Source organism: Salvelinus sp. IW2-2015, unplaced genomic scaffold, assembly GCF_002910315.2.
Source record: "Salvelinus sp. IW2-2015 unplaced genomic scaffold, ASM291031v2 Un_scaffold6374, whole genome shotgun sequence".
NCBI classification, from domain to species: Eukaryota; Metazoa; Chordata; class Actinopteri; order Salmoniformes; family Salmonidae; genus Salvelinus; species Salvelinus sp. IW2-2015.
In genome coordinates, this window is record NW_019947637.1 from 1 (window position 1) to 20670 (window position 20670).

At 43.6% G+C, this 20670-nt stretch overlaps 2 protein-coding genes and 2 long non-coding RNA genes across 4 annotated transcripts; 1 reads left to right on the forward strand and 3 right to left on the reverse strand.

The window, feature by feature from the left end:
* Positions 1 to 1540: 1540 nt before the first annotated feature.
* LOC112078842 (transmembrane protein 276) lies at positions 1541 to 2736 on the reverse strand. The gene is made up of 3 exons (XM_024144955.2): positions 2689 to 2736; positions 2276 to 2387; positions 1541 to 2130 (listed from the first exon to the last, which is right to left on the reverse strand). The coding sequence occupies exons 2-3, from the start codon at positions 2363 to 2365 to the stop codon at positions 1591 to 1593; spliced, it is 630 nt and encodes a 209-aa protein (XP_024000723.1). The 5' UTR covers positions 2366 to 2387; positions 2689 to 2736; the 3' UTR covers positions 1541 to 1590.
* A 58-nt stretch (positions 2737 to 2794) lies between these two features.
* cep72 (centrosomal protein 72) lies at positions 2795 to 7674 on the forward strand (the record flags this gene model as incomplete). Its single annotated transcript, XM_070442154.1, is given in 11 exon segments — positions 2795 to 2835; positions 2837 to 2871; positions 3153 to 3280; positions 3905 to 4097; positions 4220 to 4334; positions 4852 to 5039; positions 5373 to 5573; positions 5686 to 5878; positions 7336 to 7430; positions 7513 to 7565; positions 7567 to 7674. Coding segments are annotated over 11 exon segments (1344 nt in total), but the record flags the coding sequence as incomplete, so codon positions are not given.
* Positions 6081 to 6950, reverse strand: LOC112078843 (uncharacterized). The gene is made up of 4 exons (XR_011478905.1): positions 6896 to 6950; positions 6695 to 6737; positions 6489 to 6569; positions 6081 to 6115 (listed from the first exon to the last, which is right to left on the reverse strand). It is a non-coding gene; the product is annotated as an uncharacterized lncRNA (long non-coding RNA).
* A 3490-nt stretch (positions 7675 to 11164) lies between the features above and the next one.
* LOC139026921 (uncharacterized) lies at positions 11165 to 11816 on the reverse strand. Its single transcript, XR_011478904.1, has 3 exons — positions 11763 to 11816; positions 11287 to 11320; positions 11165 to 11248 (listed from the first exon to the last, which is right to left on the reverse strand). It is a non-coding gene; the product is annotated as an uncharacterized lncRNA (long non-coding RNA).
* Between the last annotated feature and the right edge of the window lie 8854 nt (positions 11817 to 20670).

Below are 20670 nucleotides of genomic sequence, written 5' to 3' on the forward strand. Positions count from 1 at the left end.
AACACCCGAGAGAGATCAGAGGCATTGGAAGGTATTGTGGGTCCAGGAGGCAATTGGGAAAGGTATTCGGCGCAGTAGGGTAATTGAAAGTGTCATTGGCAGGTAGGAAATGTTGTGAAAGGTCATTGGCAGGTAGGAATTGGAAAGGTCATTGGCGGCAGTAGGAATTGGAGAATAAGGTCCTGGCCAGTAGGGTTATTGATTCAAGTCGGCCGGGTGCCATTGGCCAGGGAGGGAAGTTGGAAAAGCGGTGCATTGGCCAGGAGGAATTGTGAAGGTCATTGGCCCCGGTTAGGAATTGTGAAAGGTGTATTCGGCGGTAGAAATTTGGGAAAGGGTCATTTGGCCCAGGGAGGAATTGGAGAAGAGGTTCATTTGAGTCCCAGGAGGAATTTTGGGAAAAGGTCATTTGTTGGCAGTTGTAGGAATTTGGAAAGGTTTAATTGTGTCTCTTTCGTATGGAAATTATGGAAGGTCATTGGCCCAGTGGAATTGAAATTGGTCATTGGCCAGGAGGAATTGGGGAAAGGTTCCATTTGGCTCAGGAGGAATTTGAAAGGTCATTGGCCAGGAGAATTTGGAAAGGTGCATTGGCAGGAAACGATAAGTTCATTTTGAGGAATATTGGAGAAGTTTGGCGAGAGGAATGGATCAATTGGCCAGGAGGAATTGGAAAAGGTGCATATTGGCCAGGAGGAATTGGAAAGGTGTCCATGTGTGCCAGGGAGGAATTGGTTTTAGAGGTCATTGGCCAGTGAGGAATTGGATTAGGTTATTGGGCCAGGAGGAAGTGGAAAGTGTCCATTTTTTGGTCCAGGAAGGAAATTTGGAAAGGTTATTGGCTCAGTGAAGGAATTGGAAAGGTTATTGGCTCAGGAGTGAGTGGAAAGGGTTTTGCGCTCTACATGATCAAGATGGCAAGCCACAGTAGCTAGAAATAATATAGTAGAACATAGCTGCTTATTTTTGTAAGTCAATGACCGCCATTTTGAAGCGTGCACCAAGGCCATTTTTGGAGTGCAACAGGGCCATTTTGAGTGCTACACCAGCATATAAGAGTGCATCCCGAAGTCTTTTGTAGTGCAGTACTCCATGGCATTTACTCAGTGTCAAATGTGCGCTGTGCATGGGTTCAGAGAGGTTTCAGATCAGACCGTGTTGCTTCATTTCTATCTTCTATTGAGGGCAAGGCCTGGCAAGGAACAAAATATAATAGAAAATCCGTCCCACATTCACCTGGTTCTCTGTGCTGTCAACAGCTCTATGTGCACATCGATGAGACAATCAACTTTAACCACTCGTCATTTATCATAATGGTGTGAGGGACTAGTTGTAACTGTTGCAGACATGTCAGTAACTGTTACATTGTTTAGCGTTTTCCCAAATCGATGGCTGGGACTCCAAGGGGTGTGCATGGTTTTTGGTTTTTGCCCAAACATACATATGGATGATTGAAAATGATCAAGCTGGATTGATTAGATGATTTATTTTGGAAGAATAAGCGTGTGTAGTGCTAAGGAAAAGTGAATCTAATACCCCGGGGTCCTGAGGACTGAGTTTGGGGAAACCCTGTGTTACAGTGGTAATAAGTTAAAATGGTGAGTCCAGTTCCTTCAGTTCCAACAGGTACTTGCTAAGTGCCTTCTCAGAGGCCCAGCACCCTACTGCCATGGAGCCCTTCAGGAGCCACTTAAGCAGTCCCACAGTGGCCCCAGGAGAGACAAGGGGAGCCAGAGTCTTGACCCCCACCCTGGGGGCCACCATTTGGGGCAGGCTGAGGGCCACACTGGCCAGGGCCCCGACAGCGTTTCCCGCAAACAGACACACAGTGAGCGAGCAGGAGATGGCAGACAGGGCCAGACAGCGWGACATCAGCATCAACTCGTCCGCTGACAGCCAATCGCAGAGCACCGGGAGGAGAGCTGAGCCAATAAGGAGGATGTTGGCTGTGMTGCGGTCTTCGCTGAGCCACAGGAAGCCGAAGGAGACCAGCGGTGGAGCCAGGACCTCGCCGGCCCACTCCAGGTCCCCCTGTACAGASGTCAGGTATGGGCTGAAGGAGAGAGGCAGGGTGCAGAGGCCTGAGGAGAGACCAAGCAGAAAGAAACCCACCGCTGGAGCTCTGTGGTCCTACAAGAGAAAGAGGGAGATGAGGGAACAGTCAGGGTGAGGAGAAAGAGAGTCATGACAATAATCAGTGGCAAAGGGGTGAAGAATGGTTTAATGGTACACAAGAGTTACACTCAAGTGAAACACCAATATATCCCAAAATTACCTTGAAGAGCTGATATGCTGTGTACAGGGCAGAGACTGACAGTGTGAGGTTGGAACATGCTGTGATCAACTCTGTCAGACAGCCTGCCATTGGTCTTGACTCAAATCCAAAGCTACAGTTGGAGGACCACACTGTTCATTTGATATGAAGAGACTGAGTGGGATTTGTGAAAGAGAAGACGTTTTCACATATCTGCAAGTAAACTGTTGAATACCATARCAAAGTTGAGAAAARACTGTTGAAAGTAAGCTAGTATACTTGTCTTGCACCGTAGCTATGTGTACAGTGTTAACATTCTAAACAGCTATGTTTCAGGTTAGTAACCACGTTAATAATGACCAAAGTCAAGATTGAAACTAATATGTGAGCTGAAAAATATCGGTTAAATATCGGTTAATAACATTCACCTTAACCTGTCTCTGTTCCGCTTGTTTGAACGTGAGGCAAGCAGTACCAGGATGTGGGCGTTCCAGACCTTAAAGAACTGCGCATGCTCGGCTCGATCTCCCACCAAATTCGAAAAATATGGCGGCGCTGTTGACAACAGTAACAGAGCAGTGGACGAGAGAAGCTACATCTAATTCACCTTTGCCTTGGTAATATATTTGACACTTAACTTATAGCCTGTAGGTTGGTAGCCTAGATGTATGATTAGTTTGATTTAAAACCAGTTTTAAACTTCCACTAATTGATAACTAACGCACAGAGACTATGCTTAATGCTAACGTTAGCTCGCTTGCTAGGCTAGCTGGCTAAACAGTGCTTTGAATTTATCTGGCCACAGGTAGCTATCTAGCGAAAGATGGACAACGTTACCATGGGTCTACAACTACCCAACTTTGATTGCTGGCTACTAACATTCATGACCACTTTACAGCGGATGTGAGATCACTGAGCTCCCAGGCTCATACAAGGAGAAAAATCAGACATCTGGGAATCTCACTAAAGAACTTTGTCCGTTTGAAAACCCTGAACCTCTCCTGTAATGCACTCATCTCTGTCGAGGTGAGATGTCTCTCAACAGACAAATGTGTATTCAGTACATGGTGAAATGGTGACTGAAGTCTGAATGTGTAGATCTTTTTGCATCCATAATGGTACTCTATTACATATTATTCCCTATATAGTGCACTACTTTTAACCAGGGCTCTGGGCAAAAGTAGTTCACTATGTAGGGAATAGGGCACCATTTGGGACATACACTGAATGTGTAAGTCACATTTGTTTGGGTGGGTATAGTTTGTGGAAAGTTCCAACAGGAATCTGTTTCAAAAACTTTGTAAAGTACAAGGTTGCCAACAAACAACGCATACAAAGTAGCACGATCAAGTCACCTAGGTAACTAGCTGCCGAATAGGCATMAACTCACCACATAGCTTATTCTTAATGTTTGTCCATAGGCTACCAGAGTGAGGACAGACATTTTTCGGGAATAAACGTGGTGAGTGAAAAACGTAATGAAATAGCCCACTCCCTACCCGGTATCTTATTATGCCTCTATACAACTTTGTATGCATTTTTTGTTGGCAGCCTTGTTATTTACAACGTTTTTGGAACAGATTCCTGTTGGAATGTTCCACAAATGATACCCACCCCTATTTGTTTCTTTCTATGTTTGTTCATCTATAGGGGGTCCAACACTTGAAGAGGCTGGAGAGGCTGAACTTGTACTACAACAACATCCCCTCCCTTCAGGAGGTCAAAGTGCTCTGCCAGCTGACTGCTCTGAGAGAGCTGGACCTGAGGCTCAACCCTCTGGCTAAAACAGATCCACACTACCGCCTGTACTTGGTGCACGCACTGTCCAACCTTCGCACGCTTGGTACCTATAGCTACCATATTTTCATTTTGAGTCCGATTGGCTGTCCAATGATATTTCTGTTAGATAGTTCTTCTTCCCAATCTGACATTTGATGTCTGTTTTCTTATTGTTTTTTCCTGCAGATGACTGTCCAGTCAGGGACCGTGAGAGAAGAGCTTCAATCATGCATTTCTCCTCAGACTCTGTGATCGGACCCCAACAGACGAGCTCCTCGGAGACAGACATCCCTGACCAGAGGTACTGTACTCTACAGTGTTAGACATCACTGACCAGAGGTACTGTACTCTACAGTGTTAGACATCACTGACCAGAGGTACTGTACTCTGACAGTGTTAGACATCACTAACCAGAGGTACTGTACTCTACAGTGTTAGACATCACTGACCAGAGGTACTGTACTCTAACAGAGGGGGGGGGGGGGGGGGGGTTTTACACATCCCTGACCAGAGGTACTGTACTCTTACATACTCTACAGTGTTACAGACACCAGATTACTAATGTCAGGAGGTCTTGTTTCCACACCAAGGTCTCTTGTCTGCATTAGATATTGATTTGTATTATTAGAAAACATCCGGAAAGACAAACTTCAGATTTCATTTTATTTAACAAGTAAACTGTTCTTTATGTGGCATTGTTTCCAATAGTGTGTACAGTGTAACAACGGTCACATTACAGTGTTATAGATTGTATTACACAATATTCTTCTAGTAGTGCTATGTGTTGATGTAATAAGTGTTTGATTGGTGTTTTATAGCAGCAGTAAGCCGAGGATGGCCTCAGTAAATCGCCTGGTCAAGAAGCTCTCTGTCCTGGATGACAACGATGACCTAGTGTTGAACCTTGTTGCTAAGAGCAACTGGGACCATAGTCAACCTCTGTTCCTTACTGGCTCTTTCCACAAGGAGCCAGAGTCCCAGCTCTATCATCAGATCAAAGAGGAGTGTGAGTTTATGTTGTTTGATCACAGAATAGTACATCATTTTTTTTACATTGACAAATGACAGTATGGCGTGGTATTAGAGCGTGATGTACACCATGACTGTTAATGTAGGGACAGTCCACCAGGGGGAGACAAGTGGTCTTTAGTTTTCCCTAGGAACATGGGGGAWTTTGCACATTTATGGAAAGATTTCAGAGATTTACCCTTAATTGATTTCATTCAGTACTTGATGAATTGTATGTTTAACTAGTTACATTCATTATGGTCTACCTTTTTCAAGTGAGCAAACAAGCCTTCAGTATAAAATGCGCATATTTTATTTTCATTATGATCAGCTTGTCATTCCCAGTCCAATGGTCTACGTTTAAGAGAAGGATCTCGAAGGAAAGGTTCTTCCTCCTCGTTGAAGGGGCCGAGGGTAACCTTTAACCCCCGTGTAGAGAAACACAGCAGGACTAGCTCTGGACGGGAGGAGCGAGAGAAACTCCCCAAACACCTGAGAGTCACAGCCAAGGGCCACTTCACCCCTCACCCTGGTGAGATCACACTCTGAATATCCTCTCTGTCACCGCTGTCACACAAATCAGGTGGCATGAATGGCCTAATACAACATTCTGAGTGTGTTGCACTGGCTTTATCCTCCTTTAGATCAAGTTGACCAGCATAAGTCTTCCTTAGTGAAGATCCGCCCCCCAAGTCCAAGAAGTCCCTGTCCCAGTAGGTCTGATGCCACCAACCCCATCCTGCACCCTCCCAGACTGTCCTACCATAACACCCAGCAGACAGTCAGCCAAGACAGCACGGGGCCTCCACCCACCACAGACATGCCAAGACACAGAAGGTGAGATGTTTAGAGAGATAACCACCACATCCCTACAGTATCATTCATTCACCTAGAGAAAACCTCACCTATCTCTACAGTCCCATTCATTCACCCCTAGAGAAAAACCCACCTATCTCCTACGAACATTCATTCATCCTAGAGATAACCCACTATCCCTGACAGTATCATTCTTTCACCCTAGAGAAACCCACCTAGAGATAACCCCACCTATCCCTACAGTACCATTCATTCATCCTAGAGATAACACCTATCCCTACAGATCAATTCAATTCCACCCTAGAGAGAAACCACCTAGAGAAAACCCACCTATCTCCTACAGTACCATTCATTCATCCTAGAGATAACCACCTTATCTCTACAGTACCATTCATTCACCTAGAGAAAAAACCACCTATCCCTACAGTACCATTTCATTCATCTAGAGAAAGCCCACCTCTAGAGAACCCACCTAAGAAAAACAAAACCACATAGAGAAACCCACCTATCCCTACAGTACCATTCATTACCCTAGAGAAAACGCCACCTATTCCCTACAGTACCATTCGTTCACCCTAGATAAAACCCACCTATCTCTACAGTACCATTCATCACCCTAGAGAAAACCCACCTAGAGAAAACCCACCTATCTCTACAGTACCATTCATTCACCCTAGATAAAACCCACCTACCTACAGTACCATTCATTCACCTAATAAAACCCACCTATCCCTACAGTACATTCATTCACCCTAGATAAAACCCACCTAATCCCTAAACCTTCATTCCACCTAGAGAAAACCACTAGAGACCCCTATCTCTAAGTCATTCATTTACCCTAGAGAAAACCCACCTATCCCTACAGTACCATTCATTCCACCTGAGATTAACGCCAACCTTATCCCTACAGTACCATTCATGTCATCCTAGAAGAAACCCACCTAGAGAAAACCCACCTTCTCTCTACAGTACCATTCATTCATCCGTAGAGAACACCCTATTCCTACAGTATCATTCATCACGCCTAGAGAAACCCACCTAGAGAAAACCCACCTATCCCTACAGTACCATTCATTCATCGTAGAGAAAACCCCTAGAGAAACCACCCTATCTCTACAGTACCATTCATTCACCCTAGAGAAAACCCACCTATCCTACAGTACCATTCATTTCATCCTAGAGAAAACCACCTATCCCTACAGTACATTCATTCATCGTAGAGAAACCCACCTATCCCTACCAGTATCATTCATTCACCCTTCTAGAGAAACCCACCACCTAGAAAAACCCACCTAGAAACCCACCTACTCCTCTAGAGTACCATTCATTCCATCCTTAGAGATAATCACCACCTATCCCTACAGTACATTCATTCGATCCTAGAGAAAACCCACCTATCTCTACAGTACATTCATTCATCGTAGATTTACTGTTCATTATAACCAGTTTTTTGTAATTGTATCAAATCTGTCTCCTAGGGAAGCTATAGGAAACCAATTGGAGATGCTGCTGAGCCTAGTGGACAAGCACTGGACAGGGGAAGAGCCACTGCCACCATAACAACACTTCCTCTGTGGTATGAAACCCCCATGTACTGTTGAGCTTACCTGCTTAAAGGAATTTGGCCCTGATAGTATGTATCTGACCTACTCCAGCTCAGGCAGTCCAGATCCTGTCCATGATGGAACAAGACATCTCCAGTGGAGAAAGCTGAGGTCAGGACGTTGAAACAGGGAACGTTGAATGAGCTGAAGGAGCAGGCAGAGACACGAGACCAAGACCACGGACAGAAGACCCATAGACTAACTGGCACCAGCTGGAGGAAACACACAATCTCTGTGGTAAGCTTCAGACTGTTCAAAGCAGCATCTTCAATGAATATTACTCATGTTTGGAAAGGCACGAGACCTTAAATCCACAAAGAGTTAAGAATAAAATGGATGGATGGAATTATCTTCAATGTCTGATTGATTGATTGATTGCAGGACAGTTTGAATGAGGCCAGCTGAGGATACTATTGGAGGATAACGTCTCTCTACAGAAGCGAATGATCAGATAGAAAAAACAATTATCTCACTCTATGATAAAAAGTTCACCAAACACTGAGATATGTGGTGAGTGAAAAAGCAGCAGCTTTTTGATATTCCTGGTCAGTGGTCACTGTACTGTGGCAGAACTAACCGTGCGTGAGACGTGTAACGTAGAGACGTGAGTAACCGGACTGTGTAAGGCCGTGAACCGTGAGAGCAGCGGTGAACCGTGAACGGTAGAGGACGTCCGCGACGTACCGTGACACGTGGCGTTTAACCGCGTGACGTAGAGCACATGTAAACCGTGGACGTAGAGCAAGACAGTGTGTAAGCAAGTGACGTTAACCGTGTAGCGGTGACGGAGGCGCGGTGTAACCGTGACGTAGAGCACGGGTGCCGTGAGTAGCAGCGTGTAACCGGCGTTAGAGCACGGTACCGTGACGTAGAGCAACGTTAACCGCGTCGCGTGTAGTGCGTAACAGTGAAGGCGTAAGATACACGGCTGTAACGTGAACGTAGAGCGTGACGTGTAAGCGCGTAGCGTGAAGGTAGAGCGCGTTAACGTAACGTAGAGCAGCCGTGTAACGCGTGACGTAGACAGGCCGTGTACCGTGACGTAGAGCAGCAGTGTACCGTGACGTAGAGCACGTTGTAACGTGACGTAGAGCAGTGTAAACGCGTGACGTAGACCAGTGTACACGTGACGTAGAGCGACGTGTAACCGTGACGTAGAAGCCCCCCGTGTAACCGTCACGTAGAGCAACAGTGTAACGTGACGTAGAGCCACGTGTTAAACCGTGACGTAAGGACGTGTAACCGTGCCGTAGAGCAGTGTAACCGTGACGTAGAGCGCGTGTAAACCGGAGTACGGCGTACGTCAGAGCACGTGTAGCCTGGGAAAGCCGTGAACGGTGGAGAGCACGTGTAACCGTGGCGGTAGAGCACGTGTAAACCGTGACGTAGAGCACGTGTAACCGTAACGGTAGAGCAAACGTGTAACCGTGACGGTAGAGCACGGTTGTAATCCGTAGGCGTAAGCACTTTGTAACCGTGCGAGACGCTGTCGAAGAGACACGTGTAACGGTGACGTAGAGCACGTGTAAGCCGTGGAACGTAGAGCAACGTGTAAAGCCGTGACTGTAGAGCACGGTTAAGCGTGAACGTAGAGCACGTGGGTAACGTGACGTAGAGCAATGTAATCGTGGACCGTAGGGCACGTGTAACCGTGAACGGTAGAAGCACATGCTAAACCGTGACGTAGAGCAATGAAACCGTGCAACCTAGAGCACGTGTCCCGTGAACGTAAGAGCGCGTGTAACCGTGACGTAGATCACGTGGGTTAACGTGTACGTAGAGCAAACGTGTAACCGTGAACGTGAAGCACGTGTAACCCCCGTGAAAAAGGAAACGTTAGGGCCAAAGTGTACCGTGACTAGAGCCGCTGTAACCGTGACGTAGAAGCCGCGTGTGTAACCGTGACGTAGAGCAACGTGTGTAACCGTGACGTAGAGCACGAACCATGCGATAGGACACCGTGACGTAGAGCACACTGTAACCGGAACCGTAAGAGCACGTGTAACCGTGACTGTAGAGCCGTGTAACCGTGACGTAGAGCAGGCGTGTAAACCGTGATACGTAAGAAGCGCACGGCTACTAACGTAGAGCGAACGTGCGTAGAGCACGTGTAACCGTGAGAACACGTAGTAGCCAGTAGTAAGTAGCGAGACACGTTGTAACGATGACGTAGAGCGGCGATGTACCGTTGACGTAGAGCACGTGTGACCGAGACGTAGAGCAACGTGTAACGTGACGTAAGAGCACGTGTAGCGTAACGTAGAGCGCGGTGTAACGTACACGTAGACGCGTTGTAACCGTGACGTAGAGCAGTGAACCGTAACGAGGCAGGTACGGTGACGACGCGTGTAAACCCGGTGAGCGCGACCGTAGAGCACGTGTGTAACCGTAGACGTAGAGAGCACGTGTAAGGTGACGTTTAGGAGCGGCCTAAGCGGAAAACGTCGGAGGCCAGGGTAACCCGTAGAAGCACGTGTAAGCTCGGACGTGAGCCGTGTAACCGTGACGTAGAGAGCATGTACCGGCTAGAGTTAACCGGTGACGTAGAGCACGTGTAAGCGTGACGTAGAGCACGTGTAACCGTGACGTAGGGCACGTGTAAACGTGACGAGAGCGTGTACCGTGACGTAGAGCGCGTGTAACCGTGACGTAAAGCGATGTAAACGTGACGTAGAGCGCGTGTAACCCGTGAGTAAGAGGTGTACCGTTGGCGGTAGAGCACGTGTAACCGTGACGTAGAGCAACGTGTAACCGTTGGACGTAGAGCACGTGTAACCGTGACGTAGAGCACGTGTAACCGTGCGAGAGCACGTGTAAACCCGTGGCGTAGAGCACGTTGTAACCGTGACGTAGAGCACGTGTAACCGTGATGTAGAGCACATGTAACCGTGACGTAGAGAAGACATGTAAAAAAAGGTAAAGTATGCAAGATGTTCCATAATCTCTTAAGATTCGTACAACAGTTAAAAATGTGCATATTTTAAGGCAGTGTTCACCACGTGACAGGATTTGATTTAGTCTGTTGTTTATATATCCGTTGATGTTGCTAATACTGTGTCCATGGGGTCTTATTGATGCTAGCTCATGTGCTAACTATGGTCCATGTGGTATCTGTATTGTCATGTGCTTATGAAGCCTCATCATGTGCTAACTAGGTCCATGTGGATCTGTATTGCTGCTAGTACATGTGCTAAACCGTAGGCCATGTGGATCTGTATTGCTGCTAGCATCATGTGCTAACTATGGTCCATGTGGATCTGTATGCTGCTAGTTCATGTGCTAACTGTGGTCCATGTGGATCTTGTATTGCTGCTAGCATCATGTGCTACTGTGGCCCATATGCATCTGTATGTGCTAACTAACTGTGGTCCATGTGTCCTTCTCTCCAGAGAAGCAGGCAGAGGTGGAAGACTGAAAAGGAGAGGGTATCAGAGCTGAGGGAGAGGTCCAGGAACAATTGCGTTATGGAACATTGCAGATAGAAATGGTCATGAATAGAGCCAATCCTCCTTATTCTAATGATGTCAGAGAGAATGTTTGTTTTCTACATTTCTATCTGAACGTTCCAGAACGTTTTGTCCTGCTGATGAGCCACCACCACAGAATTCTCTGATCTTAGCTCTATATACACTGCTGCAGCATTTACACTGTTCTTCTGATGCAGGATTAATGTTGAGCATGTAAACTTGTCTCTAACTCTGATCTCATTTTTTACTTCTGTGTATCGTCAAATCTTTTACGTTCCCATCCACACCTTTACAATGTTCCTTACTGACTGTATCCACACCTTTACCACTGTTTCTTTACTGACTGTGGATCCCACACCTTTACAATGTTCCTTACTGACTGTATCCACAACCTTTAACATGTTCCTTCTGACCTTCACACCCAATTCCTTATGCTATACCCTCAAGTTCCTTACTGACGTATCACACTACATGTTACCTTCAATGACCAAACCTTTACCTTCCTGCTCTGTAACACTTGAACTGTTCTGCGATAATCGCCACCTATTACATACTTAGCTTCCCCTTTACACTGCTACTGATATATCCAACATTTACTACGATCAACCTTACAGATGTATCACTACCTTGACTGCAGTTCCCCTGACTTAGTCCAACAGGCCTTTTAAGATGATCCCTTCAATGGTTACGACTTTGTATTCCACACTTATACACTGGTTCCTTACTGACTGTATTTCACACCTTTACATGTTCCCTGCTGACATGTATCCCACCTTTACACTGTTCCTTGCTGACTGTATCCACTATACACTGTCCTTACTCGACTATCCACACTTTACACTGTTCCTTACTGACTGCTATCATATCTTAAACACTGCACAATGAATCTCAATATTTATGACTTCAGAATGTATTTAATTATTAAAGATATTTATTGTGTTAAAGCTTGTTCTGCCTCTGTGTTCTTAAATGGGAAACTGAAAGTTGGGGAAAGGCTCTTCACTAAACACAATGCCTGGCTTTAGGTCAGTTTCTTAGCCTGTCTAAGGAACATATTGTGGGGGAAATAATATAATTTTTATCTACATATTAAATGAAGGAGAAAGGCATGGTGGTTCATCAAACCTATCCTATGTAGTTGGGATAAAACATTTCTTTTCCCAGAACATCAGTTGGCTGATGAGGCCTCCAGCCAGACTTCTTGTAGCTGGGTTTTTTGGAGGTCCCGTTTTTCTTCTCTCCCATCTGCTTTTATCACGGCCGTGGTTGAATGATGTTTTCTAGATTACATCTGCACCGGGGCCTATAATCTGCTCAGGGTAAACACACATACACTTATCCGTATGAAATGTAAGCTTGTAGTCCCATACTGACATGGGGACTTTGAAATGTGGTTATTGTGCCTTTTTATGTCCCGAATCTGGCAAGGAAAAAATATATAATATAAAATGTAGGAAGGGATTCCGTCCAGAGGGACATGTAATAACTACCTTGACCTTCAATAAGTAAGAGATCAGTAGAAGGAAGACAACTGATCCTCTCAATAAGTAAATCAAAATGCAGTAAGAGGAGACACTGAAATCCCTCTCAATAAGTAATCAGATCAGTAGGAGACAAACTGATCCCTCTCAAAATAATCAGATCAGTAAAGACGACAACGATCCTCTCCATAAGTATCAATCAGTAAAGTACACTGATCCTTCTATAAGTAATCAAGATTTAAGTAGAGAACAATGATCCTCTCAAATAAGTTAACAGATCAGTTTAGGAGACACTGAATCCTCTCAACTAAGTAAATCAGAATAGTGAGAGGAGACACGATACCTCTAATAATAATCAGAATCAGTAGAGGAAGACAACTGATCTCTCAATAAGTACAGTTAGTAGAGGAACAACTGAAACCTCCTCAAAAAAGTAACAGATCAGTAGAGGAGAACACTGATCCTCTCACATAAGTAATCAAATTCAAGTTAAGGAGGACAAATGATCCTCTCAGTAAAGCAATCAGAATCAGTAAGGAGACAATGATTCTTTCTCAATAAGTATCAGGACATGAGGAAATTAAAACACAACATACTCAAATTATTCTTCCAGTATGGGGCCGTTTTATTTTTTCAACATGCTACAAATCATGAACACAGGTTCTCGAGAACAATAACAAACACAACAGCATGCACCCAGGTCACAATAATAGTCATTAACAAGTTATTTTGAACAAATAAGAACTATTTGCTTCTCTCACACTGAAGGGTTGCACAGTATTGGGCAATTACACACAAGACAAAATTCGTAAAACTAAAGCGACTACGGCATTCCACTGGTTAACAGGTGTTGGATCTCAACCAACGCAATGAGTCTATTGGTCCAGCAAGGCTTAAGTAGGGTTGTCCATTATAAAGCAAAGGATGTAATTATGCTGGAAAAAATGCATGTTCCTACAAAGTTCTAATTCTTTGTTCATCCCTTCACCCTCATACAGTATGTCATCAATTAATTACAGTACTATATTTGCTGCTTTTGTATTCCATTGGAATGTTGGTGGCCGGGAAAGTTGTTCAAGGACACAGTGTTTACACAAAAGGGGTTTTGTTTCTAAAACTTCTTCAAACAAGAGTTTCAAGGGTCCACAACACAATACTGATGAGTTCACTGTCCATATGTTACCCTAACTGTAGTATCTATGGCAATAGCAAGTCTTTTTCCATTTAGAAGTAACCCTCTAGTTTATTATGTGCAATCCATATTTGACACAATTCAAATTGCTGGCATTTGATTTTGGTAGCCTGTGGGAACCAGTCTATCGCTGCCTCATCATTCCTATTCATAGGGAAGCAGCGTCCAGGCTGTTTCATCATCAATCTATTTCATAGGGACGCAGCGATCGGCTGGCTTCATCATTCTATTTCTCCAAGGGAACGCAGCGATTCAGGGCCTGGTTATCCATTCTATTTTATAATTAGAATCGCAGCGATCAGGGCCCCCTGGTTTCCATCATCTATTTTCATAGGTGAACGCAGCGACAGGCTGGTTCATCATTCTATTTCATAGGCGCAGCCGAAGGCGGTTACATTCTATTTCTGTGGAACGCAGCATCAGGCTGGTTCATCATTCCTATTTCAATGTTCTATTCATAGGGAGGACCAAGCGAATCAGGGTGCTGGTTCATCATCTTATTTCATAGTGGAAACACAGCGATCAGGCTTGGTTCATCAATTCTATTTCATAAGGGAACGGCAGCGATCAGGCTGGTTTCATCATTCCTATTTCAATAGGGAAAACAGCGATTCAGGCCTGGTTTCATCTTCTTTTCATAGTGAATGCAGCCAATCAGGCTGGTTCATCATTCTATTTTCCATGGTTCTATTTCATAGGGACGCAGCGATCAGGCTGGTTTCATTCTATTTCATAGTGAAACGCAGCGATCAGGCTGGTTCCATCATTCTATTCATAGGGAAACGCAGCGATCCCGGCTGGTTCAATCATTTTTTTCCAAATAAGGGAACGCAGCGATCCAAAGGCCTGGTCAATCATTCTATTTTCACATAGGGAACGCAGCGATCGGCTGGTTCATTCATTATTCATAGGGAACCAGCGGATCAAGGCCCTGGTATCATTTCTATTTCAGGGGAAACGCAGCCGATCAGGCTGGTTAATCATTCTATTTCATAGTGGAACCGCAGCGATCAGGCTTGGTTTTCACCAAGGCTATAGATTTTTTAGCATCTCGGTCAAAAATTGAATAATATCCTGATATGTCACCCCAACCTCCTTGCACAATGTCCCTTGATATCTTAGTCTATACATAGTCATTTTAGGATCTATGGTCCCCCCCTCTTGTAACAATCACAATTTAAAACCACACTTTGGTCTCTTGTAAAGTGAATTGTTTAGTTTTAATATTCTATTGGTTCTGACTTACTCTGCAGAACGCAGGACAAGCAAGCAAAGTCCTATAACAGAGTCACTAACACAGCAGTTTGAATGAGACCAATCTGAAATTATGTGTGTTTCTATTTGTAACGGTAAAGTTAGTAGCATTCCATGACCTTTATGGCATAAGGTACAGCCAAGAACAGAAACAGGAACCAGTCCAGTGTCTTAAGATGAAAGCCCCATGCCAAGCCACAATGTTTAGAATACACTCTTCTTACTTACCACCAATATAAATTACAACTATGAGAAATCTGATGCATATAAAATCAGTTAAAAATATTTGAAATAAAACCTGAACAACCCAGCCTCATCTTAGTTCATTAGGTCCAGCTATACAACGATTCATAGTTGGTGAACTAAATCTTGGAGCGTTATCAAATTCGGTGTGTTGTGATTAGATGCATGATTAGTAGATATAATTCAGTGGTCATAACCTATTTATTATATAATTGGGTGTAAAATAAATTGAGATTTGTTCAGAATGAACCAGACAAAAGACCGTGGGGCCTTAGGATACAAATAATTCCTAGCATTTATTCTTTTCTCCTTGTGTTGTAATAATAAGTACAGTACCGATAACTCACAGAACGTTTTATAAAAGCAGATCCAGAAAGGAAGTTAAGGAACTCACTAGATAACAAACTTTGGTATCTGACAGTAAGAATAACAACAAATAAAATGTTTTATCTCAATTCATATGAAATACGTACTAAAGAACAGGAAGACAACAGAATTCTACAATATCCCTGGTTCAAGGTTTAGTTTATTTCAGAACTTGAAAGGCAAACTATGTAGTTCGTCAAAGTATGTTGTAAAACTATGAGAAGTAATAAGGAGAAAGACCAAGCCAGTAGATGAACGACAGCAAGACTTCATTGACCCAGAGGAAAAAGGCACGAAAAGTTGATAATTGAAAGGTTTTGATCAATAAAACCTACCAGTATATTCTCTTCACCAGTTTTTATGCAATAAACATTCCATTTAAACTCAAAAAGTAATGCCAATTAGGATGTATTCTTTCAACTAAAATGGGAAAAAGAAAGCCTTTGGCCTATCTTAAGGCAGTGCAATCTGTAAATAATTTGCCGAACACTTTCCTTTCCCCTCTTACGTGTTTTTTCTTGGCAATGGTGATTCATAGTGCTTTAATAATACAGATGTAAGGCCTATCATAATAAGAGGTTCCCAGGAAAAATTTGGCAGAGCAAGTGGTTTTCCTTGTTTGGTTGGTGGGTTCATTTTTAACATTTTGGCAGTAACTTGCTAATCTGTTAGGAATGTACCAGCCTGTAAATTGAATTTGTAAATCAGTTTTCCAGTTCTCACACATAAAAAAAAGAAGCGGAAACTTAAACATCCCCACTCGCAAAAAGAAAACAAGATGGGTGGAAACTAGAAAATCCCTATATTGGTTGTGCTTTCAGGGAGTTTTCTTTAGAAAATTATTATCCCTGTAGTTTGGGTCTTGTGTTTTCGTTTGTTTGTTTCTTCTTTTCCTACACTGGTTTGGCTCTAGGGGGCCTCCTCCAGGGGGCCCTCCCTCAGAAGTGCCGGCTCCAGGGGGGCCGTTTGGGGCTTGGTGATTTCTTCTCGTATGACCCGAGGTGTTTTGTATCCTGCGACGGTACCCGAGTGTTCCACCATTCCCACGCACCTGCTTCCCCTTCCCATGGCCCACTCTTCGTCAAAACCGCTCTTGTGTGACCCAGTGACTTGTCGTGTTCCCGTCAGAACGAAGATAACCGGTCGGAGCAGCACGCTCTCTGTGGAACCAGAAAGAAGTTGAATTTGTTCTAAACTCCATCCCAATAGCACCTATGCCATCTACCCTATGGGCCCCCGGTCAAAGTGTGCACTTTAAGGGATTAAGGGTTTGCCATTTGGGACGCAACCCTTGGAGTCATACCAGCAGTTTGTTTTCTATAACACATCACGTGGTCAAGAGCATTGTCAGGGGTGTACTGGAATCAAGAATGCTCACGCTACAGGAACCCTATTGGGCCGTTCTGGCCTTGGACAAGGTTACCTTACATTGGTCCGTCATACAGTGATTTCGGAATTATCAGACCCCTTGACTTTTTCCCACATTGTTACATTTACAGCCTTATAAAATTGGATTTAAAAAAAAATCCCTCAAATCAACCTAACAAAACAACACAATACCCATAATGACAAAGCAAAACTGATTTTTGAATATCAATTACATAGTGTTCAGACCCCTCGTATTTTGTTTTGAAGCACTTTGGGTAGCGATTACAGCCTCATCTTCTTGGGTATGACGCACAACCTTGGCAAATACTGTATTGGGAGTTTCTCCATTTCTCTCTGCCAGATTTCTTTCTCAGCTCTGTCAGGTTGGAAATGGGGAGCGTGCTGCCAGCTATTTTTCAGGTCTTCCAGAGGAATGGTTTCGATCCGGGTTTCAAGGTCCGGGCCCCTCTTGGCTGGGCCCCACTCAAGGACCAAATTCAGAGACCTGTCCGAAGCCACTCCTGCGTTGTCCTGGTGTGTGCTTAAGGGTCGTGAGTGAAGTGCTCTGGAGCAAGGTTTTTCAATCAAAGATCTCTTGTACTTCTTGCTCTGTTCACTTTCCCTCGATCCTGATAGCTTCTCGCTGACAAACCACAGCAAAGATGCTTTGGTTTCTCTGATAGGTTTCAATCGGTTTTTCCTCCTGAATGCGAAAACGCTTGGCATTCGGCCAAAGATTCTGTTGATTTTCATCAGACCAGAGAATCTTGTTTTTCTCATGGCCAGAGTCCCTTTTAGGTGCCTTTTGGCAACTCCAGCGCGGCTGTCCAATCCTTTAACTGAGGAGTGGCTTCCCGTTCTGACCAACTCTTACCCATAAAAGGCTTCAAATTGGTGAGTGCTTGCCGGAGAGGTTGTCCTTTCTGGAAGGTTCTCTCATCCTCCACAATGGAACTCTGGAGCTCTGTAGAGTGACCATCGGGTTTAGGTCCCTCCCTGACCAAGGCCTTCCCCTGGATTGCTTAGTTTGGTGGGCTCCCTAGTTTAGGAATCTTTGGTGGTCCAAACTTCTTCTCTTCATTTTAACGACTGAATGAAAGGGTCAACTGTGGTTCTGGGAATTCAATGCTGCGCAAAATTTGGACCTTCTCCAGATCTGTGGGGCTCAACACACCCTGTCTTCGGAGCTTATACGGCACCAATTCCTTTGACCTCAGGGCTTGTAATTTTGCCCTGACATTCACTGTTGAACTTGGGACCTTATATAACAAATGTGTGCCTTTCTTTGCAATTTCCAAAGGTGGACTCCAAATCAGTTGTAGAAAACAATTCAAGGAAATGGATCAATGAAACAGGAAATCGCACCTGAGCTCAATTTCAAGTCTCAAGCAAGGGTTCTGAAATACTTAATATAAGTTTATATATATTACAGTGGGGAAAGACAAGTTTATTTGATACACTGCCGATTTGCAGGTTTTTCCCTTACTTACAACAAAGCATTAAGGTTAATTTTTTCATAGTTACTCAACTTGGAGGACGCGGAAATCTAAAAGAACCCTTAACAAAAAATCCAGCAAATTCAACATTGTAATGAATTTTTAAATAATTTATTGCATTTTATTGCATGAACATAGTATTTGATCACTACCAACCAGTAAAAATTCCGGCTCTTCACAGACCTGTTCGTTTTTCTTTAAGAAGCCCTCCTGTTCTCCATCATTACTGTTATTAACCTGCCCTGTTTGAACTCGTTATGTATAAAAGACACCTGTCCACAACCTCAAATCAAACAGATTCAACCTCTTCCACAATGGCCAAGAAAGACTGTGTAAAGGACATCAGGGGATAAAATTGGTAGACCTGCACAAGGCTTGGGATGGGCTACAGGAAATAGCCAAGCAGCTGTGGTGAGAAGGAACTGTTCGGCGCAATTATGACATGGAGAAGTTCAAAGATGAAAGGTCACTCACCCTCGGTCTGGGCTTTTTCCATGCCAAGATCTCACTCGGTGGGGCATCAATGACATGAGGAAGGTGAGGGATCAGCCCCAGAACCATCGCAGGACTCGTTCAATGACCTAGAGCTGGGACTACAGTCCAAGAACCATCTAGTACCATCTTACGGTCAATGGATTAAAATCCCTCTGCAGCGCACGCAAGGTCCCTGCTTAAGCAGTGCATGTCCAGGCCCTGTTGAAGTTTGCCAATCGACATCTGAGAATCCAGGGAGAAATGGGAGAAGGTCTGTGTTCTGATGAGACAAAATAAGCTTTTGGGTCTAACTCCCACTCCGCCGTGTTTGGGAGGAAGAAGAAGTAGAAGTACTACCCCAAGAACACCATCTCCCAACCGTGAGCATGAGGTGGAACACATCATTTCTTTGGGGATGCTTCTGCAAAGGTGGGACCAGGACCTGTCACCGTTAATGAGGGAGGATGGGGATGGGGCATGTATCGCGAGAATCTCTGGCCAACAAACCTCCTTCCCTCAGTAAGAGCATTGAAGGATGGGTCGTGGCTTGGGTCTTCCGCATGGACAAACGACACAAAGCACACACCATGGCAACTAAGGAGTGGCCTTTCGTAGAAGCATCTCAGGTCATGGAGTTGTGGCCTAGCATCCTCCAGAACTGAACCGACAAGAAAATCTTTTGGAGGGAACAGCTGAATCGGTAATGCCACGACAGCCCGAAATAAAAAAAACCTGAAGGATCTGGGGAAATCCTGTTAGGGAGGAGTGGGCAAAATCCTGCTTGCAGTGTTTGCCAAACCTATCAAGACTTACAGGAAACGTATGATTCTGGTAATGCAAAACAACAGGTTTATGTAACAAATATTAAGTTCTTGCTTTTTCCTGATGTTATCAAATAACTTATGTCATGCAATAATGCAAAATAATTCTTAAAACCTTACAATGTATTTTCTTGGATTTTTTTTTGTTAAAAGATTTTCGTCTTCATCAGCTTAAAGTGTAACTGTACCTATGAACTAACGTTACATGCTTGTAAGTAGGAAAACCTGCAATCGGCAGTGTAATCAAATATTGTTCTCCCATGATGTGTGGTGTGTGGGTGGTGGGGGGGGGGTTATATATAATATATATATATATATACACAATACACACACAACACACAGATGCAACATTCTTCCTAAAAACCAGTTTTTTTGCTTTGTATTATGGGGTATTGGGTGTGGTAAGAATATGAGTAATTTAAATTTTATTTTAATCAATTTTAGAATAAGTGTAACGTACCGAAATGTTTCTGGAAACAAAGTCAAGGGTCCTGATACTTTTCCCGAATGAACTGTAATCCTTGGTAAATACCGTGTATTTTTATTCATAATGTATGTATACGTGGTATTTATTCATAATGTTAACTGTCTGAACTGTATTATTCTAGTTTACTGTTGTCTGTATAACGGTTGTATTTTTTCATAATGTACTGTTGTCTGTATCGTATTTATTCATAATGTACTGTATATCGTGTATTTTCATAATGTACTGTATAAAGGTATTTATATCATAATGTATGGTGGGTCTGTATACATATTTTATTAATATGTACTGTGTCTGTTACGTTGTATTTATTCTAGTAACTGTTGTCTGTATACGTGTATTTATTCATAATGTACTGTATATACTGATTTTATTTTAAATTATGAATTACGTGTATTATTCATAATGTAACTGTATAACTGTGGTATTTATTCATAAATGTCGTGTCTGTATAGCGTGTTTATTCAAATGTCTGGTTGGTCCTTATATAAAAGTGTATTTATTCATATGTAACTGTTGTATACATGTATTTATTCATAATGTACTGTTTGTTTCCTGTAATA